At 39.8% G+C, this 16,394-nt stretch overlaps 1 protein-coding gene across 1 annotated transcript; it reads left to right on the plus strand.

Moving 5' to 3' along the window:
• Positions 1 to 2,292: 2,292 nt before the first annotated feature.
• On the plus strand, positions 2,293 to 15,734 carry dgke (diacylglycerol kinase, epsilon). The gene is made up of 11 exons (XM_088420427.1): positions 2,293 to 2,935; positions 5,248 to 5,407; positions 5,788 to 5,907; positions 6,633 to 6,776; positions 6,932 to 7,089; positions 8,064 to 8,112; positions 9,979 to 10,092; positions 10,207 to 10,278; positions 11,365 to 11,492; positions 11,594 to 11,705; positions 12,912 to 15,734. Exons 1-11 carry the CDS (start codon positions 2,502 to 2,504, stop codon positions 13,131 to 13,133), a joined length of 1,713 nt encoding a protein of 570 aa, XP_088276553.1. The 5' UTR covers positions 2,293 to 2,501; the 3' UTR covers positions 13,134 to 15,734.
• The last annotated feature ends 660 nt before the right edge of the window (positions 15,735 to 16,394 follow it).

Here is a 16,394-nt window from a genome sequence, read left to right on the forward strand (position 1 = left end):
AGAGAGAGGAGGAAACCAAGTCACTTAAATGACTATGTATCTGAAGACAGTGATAATGATGTGGTTCACACTACAGTAGATTACTGTTACAGGGCTGTATGTGGTGTTCCACAAACCTTTAGGGAAGCTATGAGATCGGCTAACTCTAAAGAATGGAGGAAAGCAATGGATGAGGAGGTCCAGTCGTTAAACGACAACAACACATTTACTGTGACAACCCTACCAGTAGGCAAGAAAACAGTGGGGGGTAAATGGGTTTACTCCATCAAGAGTGATGTAAATGGAGAAGACAAATACAAAGCAAGATTTGTGGCTAAGGGATACAACCAGGTGATGGGAATAGATTATGGGGAAACGTTTTCACCCACAGCAAACATTACGAGTGTCAGGGTGCTGTTACAAAAAGCGGTCCAGGAGAATCTACTAACACACCAGATGGATGTAAAAACAGCTTATTTGCACGCGCCCATAGACTATGAAATCTACATGAATCCACCAGAGGGTTATGAAGAGAAAGATGATGGTCTAGTCTATAAGCTTGAAAAGTCACTTTATGGCCTTAAACAATCTGGGCGTAACTGGAACAGAGTGTTACATGACTGTCTAATTGAGGACGGGTTCACACAAAATCCAGCCGACCACTGTGTTTATGAAAAAGAGTCAAAAGACGAAAAGGTGATCATAATCATATGGGTCGATGACTTGATCATTGCAGCCAACAATGAGATGGTTCTAAGAGAAGTGAAAGAGGTGCTCGCAGGAAAGTTTAAGATGAAAGATCTGGGTTGCCTTAAACATTTTCTGGGTATCGATTTCTGTCAGTCAAATGGATGTGTAAAAATGTCACAAGAAAGGTACATTAACAAGGTGTTACAGCGTTTTAACATGCAAAACTGTAGAACTAGAGAAACACCCTGTGATCAGAAGCTTGAATATTCTGTGGATGCTGTAAAGATGGATGATTTCAGACTGTACCGGGAGGCTGTAGGCAGCCTGATATACCTATCCACTTGTACCAGACCAGACTTGAGCTTTGTAGTGAGCAGACTATCACAGTATTTTGCTGAGCCTACAGAGGAGCAGTGGGTTACTGTTAAACATGTTCTAAGGTATCTCAAAGGCACTGCTGATAAAGGTCTATGTTTCAGAAGAAACGACAATGAGAAACTAGGCATACAAGCCTATAGTGATGCTGACTGGGCATCTGATACCAGCGACAGGCGCAGTACCACGGGATACTGTATATATCTCAATAAAACCAGCTCACCAGTGTCATGGAAATCTAAGAAACAACCTACGGTTGCCCTTTCAACATGTGAGGCAGAATACATGGCACTGGCTTCTACCATACAAGAGTGTTTATACCTAGAGCAGTTGCTAGAGGGTATTGACAGTTACAAGTATACACAGCCAATTGTACACGAGGACAACCAAGGAACAATCGCTCTTGCTAAAAACCCTGTAAACAGACAGAGGGCTAAACATGTGGATATAAAATACCATTTTATCAGGTCCACTGTAAGTGAGGGGAGAGTAACGTTGGTTTACTGTCCTACGGATGATATGATGGCTGACATTATGACCAAACCTGTAACCAAGATGAAACTGCAGAAGTTTGAATCTGTTATTTTTGGAGTTTGAAATGAGACACAGAGCCCACGTTGATTTTGTTTTTGTTTATTGGTAGCAGAAAGTTCATTTGTTTTGTTTCATATTGAATTCAAGAACCTGTGAACAAGTGGGGGTGTTGAATGTGAATGACAGATGTGTCCACAGTTTTATTTATGTTTGTATTACTGACTAAGAGTTGTGCCATAGGAGGGCGCTGTATTTATTTGGGTTACTTCTGGGCTACCGTATCTGGAACTTCCTTCCTGTGCGCTCGTAGTGTGTTTTTTTTTTGTATTGAGCTGCAGTTGTACGGAGCCTGACGTGTGGCCAGCAGCGGTATTGAATAAACTATGCCCTGAAGGCTAAAGATTATATATCTCTCTCAATCGTCATCTTTTCCTCCCGAATACAACGTGCTGCTTGATAGCTAAAAACGCAACAGATGTCTTTGATGGTCAGTTAGTAGCTCCTATTAGCAGTACATATTTGGTTAATAGTAGTTGATAATAGTCGTTGTAGTAGTAATAGTAATGGTTATTAGTGCCGTTTTCCAACACTCGCAAAGTAGAGTCGTCTCGAACGCTCAGCTTTCATTGGCATCGAGTGAGGTGTGCCTCTTGTTCCCCAAATACTCTTTGTTGCGATGACGCAGTAGCTCGTGGCCCTACGTCACGCGTACTTCCGCGAATTGTGGCCATGAAAATGTTTGCGCCGAAACGCTCCATCAATCTAGCCTTGCGCTGCCGCCCATCAAAATGATTTCAACGGCAGGACTCCCGTCGTCTTCACTCGGCCTGGTCGTCGTTTACCCAACACCCCCTCTTTTGCCAATTCGGCGTTCTCCAGTTTCTTCGCGCCACTGACTTCCACTTCCAGGCCCGGCCGCCGCCATGTCCGCGGGCGATGACGGGGTTCGGGAGGAATGGTCGCTGCTCTTCTGGACGTTCCTGGCCGTGATCGTACCGGTGGTCATCACGCTGTGGTGCAGCATCCAACGCTCCAAACGGAAAACGCACATGAAGCAGTTCTTCCGTCAGAGCAGACATGGCTGGCACTACACGGACCTGTTCAGTAAGCCCACTTACTGCTGCGTGTGTTCCCAGCACATCATGCACGGGGCCTTTTGTGATGGCTGCGGCGTGTGCGCCGACGAACAGTGTCTGCGACGGGCAGACCGGGAGCTGGCGTGCAAGGAGATCATGGCCCCATCCCGGGCGGACGGCGTAGTGGCCCACCGGTGGGTCAGGGGCAACGTGCCCCTGGCCAGCTACTGTGTGGCGTGCAAGCAGCAGTGTGGAACTCAGCCGAAGCTCTGTGATTTCAGGTACAATATTCTCTCATCTGGCGTGGGGGCTCGAGCCGAAGTCACCCTCGAAATCTCTCAACTAGACTGCGCTTGAAGAGCCTACGTGTTGACGTTACACGAACCTAATGTAAGGTTTACGTGCTCGGTTATTTTCTTCAAGACTTGGGCTTTTCATTCAAAAGGAACTAGGTCTTTTTGCATTCCATAGATGTAGGATAATTCCTTGCTCCCTCCTTTTTGGAAACAGCTTTAAATATTTGAGATATTAATGTGGCTTGAACCCTTGTTTCACTAGACTTGTAGCCACATAAACTATCGTGGTGTTGGGGGACCTTGGTTTAGGGGATAAAAAGACAATTGAAACAATTTGATACACTTTTCTTTTCTGAATGGAGTGCTGAGGTAGATTGCATGTTGGATGACTGGTTACCACATCTGCCTCACAGTACAGAAGTCCTGGTTTTAAAATGGGCCCTGGTCTTCTTGTGTGGAGTTTGCGTGTTTTTCCCCATGCTGGTTTTCTTTTCTCCCACATTCCAAAAACGTGCAAGGGAGGTTAATTGTAAACTCTAAATGGCTCCTGTGCACAATTGTGAGCGCGAATGATTGTTTTTTATGTGTATCCTGTGACTGACTGGCAATCATTTTAGTGTGTACCCTACTTACTGCACAAAGACAGCTGGGATAAGCTCCAGCATGACCGTGGCCATAGAGGATAAGCAGTGCAGAAAGTAGATGGATTGCTCAGGTTTTAGCAAATATTCTAAATCAAATGAATCATACTTTGGATAAAAAAAGTGATTACGGTTGTATTCCAACACACTGTTTTATATAAGTATAATATTGTAGTTCATTGGTAAATGATGCATACATTTTATGTTATCTTAAATTCCTCTTAGAAATTTCTCTTGGTGCCGCTAACAAAATAAAGATCTCAAATGGCCAGTGAATTTGTTTCACACCATTCAACATTGTAAAAGTAAAACTCGAGTGTCTAGTTCCAATTCAGACAATGAGTATTGACATTATTGTTGAGATAGTGTAGTTCTCTTACTGCGTGTCATTGGGCATCGCTCTATGCCGCTTAATGAACACACCTTTTAATTGACGTATTCTTTATTTTGTCAGGTAACTCAACTGCTTCCTTTTTTTGCTTCCTGAATGAACTAACAGGTGGCTTACAACCGGTATTACAAAACTACATTGTGAAGAAACAAGCATTTTTTGTGTAATCCCAGCACTTTGCAACTTGGTTGTCTGCCTTTAGTTGTTTTTTCACAGTGTGATGTAGAAAGGGAGGTTCAAGTTTAATTTGTTGGAACCCTGTCAACCACAACCAGAGTTTGAAATTTAATTCCTGAGATTCATTGTTTACATTGCCACACATCTATTCACGTTAAAAGTTATGTCCATCTTGGCTTTACAGTATGAGTGCACAACTTTGGGCACACGTTAAAAAAAAAAAAAAAAAAAACAAACCTCTGAGCTATTTAAGGCCGACTTTAATTTGTTTAAACACTGGGGTAAATTTTGTTTTTAGATGTTTTTGATGTGTGATCTCAAAAGAACAGTATACAAAAAAACACTAGGCTAAAATATTTCACAGATTGTCAAAACATGTTGAGTTTCACTATCCTGCTGTCCCCTTTAAATGCTTCTAAATGGGAAGTAGAGAGGTACGTCAAATTTAGCCCAATCTCGGGGTCATTTACGGCCGTTAAAAAATGCAAATATTGTTAACTTTGGACTTATTGCAACTCCAATGTTTTATCATGCATTTCCCCCAAACTACCGGGGAGCGCTAGCGGACAATTTATGACTTTTGCGAGCCTTTCAATGACTTCATTGACTTCATTCATTGAGTGGCTTAGCCTGACTCTCATAATGCAAAGTTCTTGTGGGACTTGTAGTTGACAAAAGGCTTTGATCCAAGAACTAAAAGTTGCAGGAAAGCTTTTAATTTGCTGCTGGAAAAGATTTATTTCATGCAACACATAAAATTATATCTGCATGTTCCTGACTGCTATATATATATATATATATATATATATATATATATATATATATATATATTGTGTGTGTGTGTGTGTAAATATAAATTTGTATTATACCATTTAACATTTTGTGGGGTTGAAAGTAAAAATATGTTTGACGATGTAATGACCCTTTTGCAGTCAGCCCAAGTTGGGTTTTAATGAAGCCAGGCTAGTGAAAAATCCCTGGACACACAGGAGTTAATAAGATAGCCTGGGCTTTGGATGCATTGAAAGAGATTCAAGAACTTGTTTATGTTCTTGAACATATCTGTGTGTTTTTCTGCTCATTTCCAGATGTGTGTGGTGTCAGACCACAGTGCATGATGAGTGCATGGACAACTTGGTGGATACAAGCCAGTGTGACCTGGGCGAGTTCCGCAATCTCATCATTCCGCCTCACTACCTCCACCAAGTCAACAAGCTTCGCCGTAGACACCCTGATGAATACAAAAAGGTGTGTGTGTTGTGGATACATGCGGCAATAGCAGTTCATCTCACACGATGCTCCAAAGCAGGGTGCACGATGCTGCGATCGCGGTAGCCTGCCACGCTACTGTTGGTCGACCGCATGACCCGACTACATGGGGAAACAAAAACAGTCAACAAAAAAACAAAGCAAAACAACAACACTCTGTTCTTGACATTGGGGGCTGCTGCGACCATGCTTCCGGGGGCGAACTTAATAATAAAAGCGCGCCAAGGCTTGTTTGTGTTATACATTACTTGTTATGTTACAGTATATTTGAAAGCATTGACTTGACCTCTCTCAACCTTTGGCTGTTGTGCTGTAATGGTGTGGCTTGGCAGGCAATGCATTCTCCCATATTTTTGTAGCTTGCGACGGACTGTGGGGATGGCTGGACTCCTGTGTTGGTCTTGGCGAACACGCGTAGTGGAAACAACATGGGGGAAGCTCTGCTGGGAGAATTTCGCAGCCTTCTCAACCCCGTTCAGGTTAGTCAGCAGATTAACCCTAACCCTATTAACCACATTCTCCATTGGAGGTGCATGATTATAGCCACAAGGATTAGCCTGGTTATTTTGATCAATTCTGTAAGCATGACTATTACTTAGCATTATCATTTTTCATGTACTATTTTTCAACAGGAACTATGGAAACCCATTTTATTAATGCTAAATGAAATTTGCAAAAGTCTGAAAGTGTAAATGAAAGGGATGGGATATAATGAAGCCTTAGCCACACTGGTGATATCTGGCAATCAGATAAGAGCCATAGCAGCTACCATCCTCAAAATTGTGAATTCATTTGGGTTTATTTTCCTTAACAACAATACATTCAATCAGTTGTACTTTTATGTCTGTCTAACTTGTCTGGCCAAGGTTACTGGCAAGTAGACAGCTTCTCAGTGCTTCATAGCTTTTTTTCACCCAGTGATTGTATAATTGTATTTCTCTTCAGCTATTGCGAAATAAAATCAAACAGAAATGGGGAAAGAATTTACATTCGTTATAAAGTAGCATTTGTGTCCTCCTTTGGCATCAGATTAAACAACTGCTCAAAGAAAGCATCAACTTTCTCTATGAGGGAGACGAAATGTTTCGGATGATGAAATTGAATGAATAATGCTCATGTTACTGTGTGTTTCACTGAAATTTTCACATAATCTAAAAATTATTTTCTAAGGATTTTTACATAGATGCTTCCTTTTTCCTCTCAGGTTTTTGACCTGTCACAGCTTGCACCCTCCAAGGCCCTTCAACTGTGCACCCTGCTGCCTCCGGGTTGTGTCAGGGTGCTGGTGTGTGGAGGTGATGGCACCGTGGGTTGGGTGCTAGATGCCATCGATGGCATGAAACTTAAGGTGAGAAAGCACATTGCCTTATTCTTAGTACAGTATTGATTTTAGTAAACTGGTGAGCCATGTATGAAATCCGTCAGTACAGTACTTAATTACTTCTTTTCAAATGTTGTGGTTTGCTTTGGCTGAGCTGAATAGCTGCAATATCTCTTGGTTAGGGTCAAGACCAATTCATTCCAAGGGTGACCATCCTCCCTCTTGGAACAGGAAATGATCTTTCAAATACTTTGGGCTGGGGTGCGGGTTACGCCGGGGAGATCCCTGTGGAACAGGTTCTTCGCAACATCCTGGATGCCGGGGTGGTCAAAATGGACAGGTGGGGTCTTCAGATCGCATCACTAGCATATGCCATGTCTTACCATTGTTAGATTCTGCATAAACTCTGAAGTCAGTTGTGTCCGACTGAAAACAACTGCTCAGGCTATGATCATTCAGAAACGCACAAACACAACTCGGTGAAGTGGTAGTAATCCTTTCTTCATCAGACTACAGACTACTTCCGCAAAAAGTGAAATTCCTAATATAAAAATGTTAAGTTCTCTTCTGACATGTTTTTGTCACATTTTTTGCATTTATTTTAATTTCTTGAAATGCATTTCATGAACACAGTCCAAAACGTAATATTTTGTGAGCAAGAACGGTGGATAAAATGGTCGGATGGATGAAATATTCCACGGTATAACACTGTACCAATCCTTAAATCCAGATGTATTTCTTCTCAAACTTATGTCAGAAGATACTTGCCAAAAATGTACATCTTAATATTAAGACACACTCTTTGCTTTCTGTAGTCTTAAAATGCACGATGTGCCCTAGATTCATAGTCTCTTCATCAAACAGTCACGTGTTGCCACCTTGTGGCTAAAAGTGATCCTAAAATACAACAGTTATACAGGATATATGTAACTGCCCACACACACACACACACAAACACAAAATAGCAGGGTCTAAAACCTTCCATGAAGGTTTTTTTTTTCAGTATTTTAGAAACATTTTCAGTAGTGTCTTGTTTCAAGAATAAAACAAATATTTCACTCTTACTGCTTGAATCTGTTGATCGATCAAAACTAAACTAGCTTTAACCACAGTTATAAACAACCTTTTGACATGATAGCATTAGCAGGGCCTCTTTAATGCTAGAATTCATAGAATAATCCTATGTAATCCCAATCGGAAACATTGAATCTCCTGCCGCTATTGCAATAATCCAACATCATTAAACAAATGTGCATGGCTAAAGTATGGCACTGTGTTCATCTTTGTGTTTACTGACTACATAATACTTTTCAGATGGAAAGTTCAGGTGTCTTCCAAAGGCCTCTCTATTCGAAAACCAAAGGTGAGTGGGAAGTCAGTTGGAATTGGTGTGTGTGTGTGTGTGGTAATATTTTTCTGATAAATTATACTTTGTTGTTTGTTACCTTATTCCCCCTCAAAGGTTTTGCTGATCTAAGTCAACTTAATCGTCAAGAAAGATATTTCATGGTATATTGAAGGGCTGCACAATTAATCAAATTTTAATTGCAATCACAATATTGGCCGCCACGATTAATTAAGATGATCGTTGGCGATATTAACATTTAAAAAGCCTTATGTAAACTACATGTCAAATCAAACGCTTTGTTATCCTACCACCAGGGGGAAATGTTTCCCACGTTTGCATGACAAAAGCGCCTGCTTTTCTCATCCTAATATAATATTTACCAGTGTGAAACGGCTTGAGTTTCTGACCTGATTCCCAGTATACTGTTTACAGTGCTAAGTGTCAATTGAGACCCATTTTGAGAAATCTGATTGGGAAAAAATGTATAATAAATTTGGTTTGAAGTGACTGAAAATGACATTTTTACCACTAATTGTTTAAAATTTTATTTAAAAGTCAATAATGTGCTCGGTTCTAAGTAGGCTTCAATTTTTTCATAGCCTTGCACTCAGCAAGTAAGTTAGCTGACTTGCCCTGTGTGGCATTTGTTTTAATTATTATTTACTCTATCTATTTTAGATTATTATTATTTGTGTGTGTCAATCCTTGAAGATTTGTTTATATACTGCTTGTTTAAAAAAAAAAAAAAAAGAAAAAGAAAAAGGCAATAAATAGACATCGTTGACCAAACATGATGAGTAATCGTGTTTTCAATATTGAAATCAATAATATTCTAATATTATTATTTTGGACATATTTGTGCAGCTTAGTATATTGTAAGTCGTTACGACTACCGTATATCTATTTTTCAGTCCTTATAATATAGTGATGGGAAAATGAAGCAATAAGATTCATCTTGCAGCAGTTATTTTTGTTTTTGTTTTTACTTCTAGATGGCTTCCATTGTTCAACATACTGTCTAGGTGAAAACACAATGCACTGATTTAATCAATATATGGTTTTGTGACTTTTTTGGTCCGTGACATTAGAAGATAGGCAAACGTAGTCATCATTGTTTTCTATTGTAAAAAGCAGATATCTGTGACTGTTTCATTTTGATTCAATTAGTTGCAATCAGTATTATTAAACCAAAGAGCAACATCAAAAGTTATTTTTAATGCAAAGTGCTATCTGTTTACTACTCACTTCTGGAAAAAAACACTTGTGCCTACCGAGGACTATCTTATGAAATTGAGAGGAATTTAATAATTATCAACACTTTATTTCTATAAAGCTTTAAGACACAGCTATCAATAATATTTTTAGCAGCCTCTGATTTAAAATGTGTGTATGTGTGACCATCATACTTCAAGTTTGACTTCACAGTCATAACGGCCATCCGACAAAAACTATAACTACAATGTCGCCTGATAAAAATCAGACACCTGCCGGTTCTTGCCTGCGAGCGGGTTTAATCCAGCCTGCGAACTGATTGTGTGATTTATCTAATGTATAAAAATTAGCTGATGTTTTTTGTTTTTTTTTCAATAAATGAGAATCTTGAAATGTTTTATGATTACCAGTGATGTTGTGCATGTACTATTTTGGACAGTATCAAAAAGAATACTAAATCTGAAGTTGTTGTTACCTGTATATGAATGTATACCAGGATTATATTGGTCCGGCCCATTTGGAAATAGATTTTCCTCATGCGGCCCGCAAGCTTAAACGAGTGGTTTTAGTGGGTGTAGATCTAGGTTTTCTATTTCCATTGCGTTTATGGTTTATTACTGATGTTGTAATAGGAGTTTGCTTTTTAACAGTCACTATACCTCTCTTCAGGTTCTGTCCATGAACAACTATTTCTCTGTGGGTCCTGATGCTCTGATGGCCCTCAACTTCCACACACATCGTGAGAAAACCCCCTCTTTCTTTTCCAGCCGTATCATCAACAAGGTCAGAGATGCTTTGTTTACATTCCGCTGCTCATAGGCAAAACTTGCTTTTGTGTTTGAATTGTCACAGCTTCACCACCACCAACTGTCATGTCTTTTGTCATTCTTTCACCAGGCTGTGTATTTCCTATATGGCACAAAGGACTGTTTGGTGCAGGAATGTAAGGATCTTGATAAAAGGATTGAGGTACAGCTCTTTGTTTATAGCACTTTAACTACAATTTTTTTTTGGCTTGTTTTTTTTTTTTTTTAACTCACAAAACATTGTGAATGTCTCATAGTTTTGAATAATCTTTGCATTGGCGGCTCAGTGGGTGTGTTGTTTGCATATCCAGCCCACAAGCCTTGTGAGACTGGGTCTTGATATCCTGATTGCAGGTTTTTGCCACATTTGTGTGGGTTTTATTTTGTGTTGTCAAATTTCCTTCCACATTCCAAAAACATGCATGTTAGGGTCATTGAATGCGCATAATAGTCAACCGATGTAAATGCGATATGTAAATGCTTTTTTCTCCCCTGTGAGCTGATACAATGGCAACCAGTCTAGCTTCAGTAACTCCTGTACATTCATTTAAGAGCAGCATCCACGTCACAACGCCATTAAAAAATTCATATTTAAAAGCTAATAACAAGACTGAGAGACTGCTAGTCATTTAGACTGACAAAAAAACTCCCTCCCCTTTTGCGTCATTCAATAATCATCATTTAAAGACTCAATAGCTCTCAATGGCTCAATGTGGTCATTTTACATGCAAATTCTAATCAAGTCCTGAAGTCCTGATACCGTAGAAATGGCAATTTACAGTAGCTACCTTAAAACAAAAGATGAGGGCTTCCAAATATGGTCCAAAAATGGCGTGGTACCCAAACCTCGAACGGCTATTACTCCTAACTGTTTGACTCAGTAGGCTCAAGTTTAGGATGATTTGATTTGACGTCATAAGACATGAAATTAAAGAGGTGTCCATGGAGACTGTTTCCCGATATGTGTGAATTCACATGGATTGACGCTTTTGAAAATAACGCTCCAGTTATTATTTCCTCAGCTTGTTACCATTGTGGTCATAGTTTGCAGCGGCGGTGCGAATATTTGCAGTTGCATATTGCCATGAGAGAGCCAAATGAACAGAAACTCTACTCAGTAATTCTGCAACTGCAAACTGCACCAATCTAAAATTCATTCATTGGTTTAAAAACGTGAACAGGGATGTTTTTTAGCCTCGTTTGAGCCCAAATTCATGGCGTACGTGTTCGTTGTTTCTTCCCGCCACAGCTCGAGCTCGATGGTGAGAGAGTCACGTTGCCCTGCTTGGAGGGCATCATTGTTTGTAATATTGGCTACTGGGGCGGCGGCTGTAGACTCTGGGAGGGAATGGGCGATGAACCCTGCCCCCCCACAAGGTAAGACAAGTGTTGGCATATGACACACTAATCATGTGTGTTTAAGTCACATGCTTTTCAATTCCCGTGGCAACAAGCAATGTTTACTCTCTGTGGGGCAGGTTAGACGACGGTCTGTTGGAGGTGATGGGCGTGTTTGGCTCGTTCCACTGTGCTCAGATCCAGGTCAAGCTGGCCAACCCAGTACGACTTGGACAGGCCCACACTGTCAGGGTGAGGCCACACCGCGCACATCATCAGCCAGGGGGAAGACTTTCAACCCTTAGCTCATTAAACGGCTTCCATTTGAATTTATTGCCCACAGTTTTACAGCCTCTGGATAGATTTTCATGATGCACACAATTTTGGGGTCTGTGATTATTTTTACATCAACCAAATACCATTGACTCTCCTAGGACATCGAACTAAAGCGGTAAACCTATTTACTTAAATCTTATACAGTAACTATCCAGTTATCCCTTCTAATTTTCCTGCCTTTGGCTGTTGTCGAGGAATGTGAGTGGGGGGCGAGTTGGTCTCCGATTATGGTGCTTACCAAACATAAAACCAAGCCGAGTTTACACTTGAAATTGTAATTTATTACAAAAGGGTCCCCTAAGCTTTCTTTCATACTCGCAATCAGTCAATAAGCTCACGGGCCCTCCTACAAGACACGTGATTGGCTCCCGGCACGACAGTCAACAAATAAGAGTGGATTACAACTACTTCCCTCATTGGTCAATGGTCACCCTGGAGTCAATCACGTGTCTTGTAGAAGTACCTGTATGGGACCTCCAGCCACATATTGGCAAGAGGTGCTGTATTTCAATATCCGTTTTTGCGCAATTAAGTCATTTTGCTCCCAGAATTGGGGATTGAACGTGAGTTCAGAACAGTGCAGTGTTACTGAGTCGGGATCACAAGACTGGTCAAGCTGTTATCTTGCGACACGCTGGTGGGGACAACTTCAAAATAAAAGCGTATCAAGGCAGGCCCTGTGTCAATTATTTTTGGAAATCCCCCCCAAGGAAAGAGAAAACACTTTGCGTACCCCCACCGCTCTATGCGGTGACTGTACATTAGATCATTTTCAATTAAAAAAATGTATAAATGAAACTAAAATTGTTCCCTTTTAACATTAACAAAAGAAAAAATCAATTTTAATCAGAAAATGTTAACTACTTTTTAAAGGGTATATACAGGTTATTGTTTATTCTGAATCAGAAAAAATAGCTTAAAATGCATCAAAGAAGGATAAACAAACACAGCGCTAATGACCATAAAATCCCCTTGTCATATGTCACCATTTCAATCCTAAAGCGATAAATTGAAACATCAAATGATACAACTCGACCTCAGCTCTGAATTTTTGCTTTTAATGAACAATTGAAATAATTTTTTGCAAATGAGAAGTTAACTGGGCAGTGTTTTCCTCTCCAGCTGGTCCTTAAGTGCTCCACGATGCCGATGCAAGTGGACGGCGAGCCGTGGGCGCAGGGCCCCTGCACCATCACCATCACGCATAAGACGCAGGCTCTTATGTTGTACCACAGCTCAGAGCAGACCGACGATGACGACGACGAATCCAGTGCCTCGGAGACAGAGAGCCCCACCCCTCAGGACTCACCCAGGCCCCAGGGGCCAACGTCCCCTCGAGCTTGACTCATATTATTTTTCTTGGGGTTTTTTTCTCTTCATTTTAAGTGCATTTTTGAAGTACTGATCATATCTATGTTGCGTTGGTTCTTTCCATTTTCAATTGCCGATGGGAAATCAGAAAATAACATTTGCAACTGCCCTGAAAATAATTTTGGGGGCTGAAAATCAAAATGAGGAAACCAAGGCTGGATGGTTATGCTTAGATAGCGGCCTTGGTAATATGATTGTACCAAATTGACTAACTAAGCCCGTACAGTGCAGGCTTGATTTATTATTTTGTAACTGAACAAAAAAATATGATCATGGGGACATTGACACAGGTGATGCTTTTCATCCCCGAGATGTGAGCAGTTGAAATTTCAGTTATGTTTATTAACGTTATCAAACACAATACATGTGTTGATGACCATGCTAACAAACTGTGCAACTCAAAAGTGGGACCAAATCACCTGAAGCTGATACTGTTTGTCAAAGACGGTCTTGGCGTTTTAGAAGTAAAGGTAATATCAGATTTGTTGTGTGGTGATAGGCAAAGTGATAGTGTGAACGCTGGACAACACCACATCTGCAATATGTCAAATAGTGTATCAGCAAACTGCTGCTGTTTGTTTTCAGCCTGTTTGAACAAGTTTGGCCACATGAAAAAAAAAAAAGGAACAATCGGTGTTTCGGGCGGTTGATTGAGTCATAGTAATTGGTAATATTTGGCAGCCCTATACTACCCCTAGGTCAATAGCAGTGCGCCGCAACATGTTGCCAAATCTTCAGGTGTTGCCTGTATTATTTTGAGCTCTCATGCAGTACCAATGTTTTGCACGGTTTAATCCAGCAAAACTGATTGCTAAAATTCATGGTAGTCTCTTAAGCAAAATGTAAACTTTTAAATTGGAAAAAATATCTTTGCCGATTATTACTTGGACGTTTAGTAAACAAGTGTTAAAGTCGATCTCATTGCTGTGGCCCCGTTTTCAATTGCATATTTTGAATCGAAAGTCATAGAAATGAGATTTTTGATTTGTTTGAAAAAATAAATTCAATTTGAAAATGTAAGGAATCTATGATACATAGATTATACACACTTCAAAAAGAGTGATTTTTGGGGGGGGGATTTTAAGTTCGTCCCGTATGACAGCAGTCTGGTGAGGATGAATGTGAATTAGATATGTGTACTTTTTCATGTGGCATATTTATTTTTGCTACCTAAATTGTGATGGCTTATTGTCTTTTTAAGTGACATGTCTGCCATTTTACTTCTGCATATATTGACGAGCTCTTCTATAGGGTTTGGCCTTAACCCTCTAAGTTGCAGACAGTGTTGGTTTACATGCAGGAGACTCAAGATTTCAGGACTCATTGGATTCTGAGATCAGTGTTGTGCATTTTTAAAAAAAAAGCATCCTGCTGTACGTATTTGGAAGAAAAAAAATGTAGTGCTGAAAAACAATCACCTGTTGATATATCAAACATTTCAAAGATTCATGGAAGTTGAGGTTTAACCCCTACTTTGACAGGAACAATCTAACACTGCTTCAAAAAGTTGCATGAATGATTTGTTTTGCTTTTATGGACAATTTCCCCAGATCCTCACATTCTATTTGCCTATTCACTGTTTTGTTGTCCATTGCTGCACATTGTTGTTAAAATTCATATAGGTTGTTATATGGATAATCTTTTTCTTAGGTTCATAAATGTATTCACATTTATTTATTATCATATTTATTTTTAGCATTTAGTTGGTGTTGCATTTTACTGTTACTAATATTGCCATATTTTAGAAGGTAGTCCCTGCTAACCCCCATCGAGTATGCACATCCTTGAGGGTTAAAATATAGTTTTCTGTTAATTGATGCATGCCAGCTCTCACAAGACCACCAATTTCGACTCGCCATTCATGTTTACTTTTTTTTTTTTTTAATGTTCTATTGCACTGATTTGACTTGTTTTGTGCTAGTGTCAGGTTTTTAGCCATGTTTGCATCTGGACCGAGAGGCGCCAAATCTTCAACTAACAGTCATGAAACTATGAAAGCAAGTCAGTATGCAGCACCGACTCACGTGAGTGCTCGCATGGCTAAAGACAGTTTAGTGAAGAATTCTGGAACACAATGTGGTTGTGCTGGTTTTTGCCTCCTCACACCTCAGTTATCACGTTGTGTGCTATCCGCTTTTGCAGCAGTATTCCTCTGACATGTTTTTTAAAACGTTTTTGTCTGAAAGTGTGTAAATGTTGCTTCTCCTAGCAGACAATATAAACACTGGATGTTTGAATTCAAAATATTTGAATTCTTGCATTTTCACTGTGATGCTTTATATTTATTTACATATACAGTATTTACAGGTGTTTGTTTACTTTGTTCAATATCTATGTGAACCTATGGACTTATACCATTGTGTATGACTCTGGTTTGACTCTCCTAATGTTGAGTTTTTTAAAAAAGCCATTTTTCCCCTCTGCTAGCTTAAAAAATGTATATGCTGCAGCTGTCGTGCTTTTAATCAGATTGTTAAGAAAGTGTGAATTTATTCTGAATGTTTTCATTCGACTAAGTTGAATGTAAGATGGTGATGTTTTTGGATTTATTTTCCCATAAATATTTTCACATTATGGACTGATGGTTATCACTTGCTCTGAAATGAATACTGATGACCGCGGTCACCTTTGCTATTTTGAACATTTTATTCCGAATCACACACACACACAATAGGCCAATGTTTTCATTGTGTGAAAAAAAAAAAGTTCATCATGGGGGGAGACCCCATCAACCCTTATATTAATGAGTTCTTGAATGAGTCACCTTTAATCATATCACCATGCAGTTTTTTTCTTTTGTTATTAGTGGCATGTACTCAACAGAAACGCAATGAGAGCGGGGTACTCGCACATCCAGAAAGAATATTTTTCAAGGAATACCCATGGTTATATATATATATATATATATATATATATATATATATATAGAGAGAGAGAGAGAGAGAGAGAGCGAGAGAGAGAGAGAGAGAGATACTGTACATGTTTTTTATGAATATATATACATGGGTACATGTACATTGAATATACATTCCTTAGGTGAACAGTTCATTTAAAGACTGTTCATACCAACATAGTTTAAGCTGCCCCTCCCCCACGGAGGAAGTGACAACCATAAGGTAATTGAATCAGGGGACACCTGGTCCCTAATTGCAGTCATTAAGACCTCACTGGACTGCTTGCCGCTCTGACTGCTGAAGCTCCCCAAATCATTTACCTCAATGGTGTCAGTGCAGG

Source organism: Hippichthys cyanospilos, chromosome 7 (assembly GCF_059441005.1).
Source record: "Hippichthys cyanospilos isolate Australia breed blue-spotted pipefish chromosome 7, RoL_Hcya_1.0, whole genome shotgun sequence".
In the NCBI taxonomy this organism is placed as follows: Eukaryota; Metazoa; Chordata; class Actinopteri; order Syngnathiformes; family Syngnathidae; genus Hippichthys; species Hippichthys cyanospilos.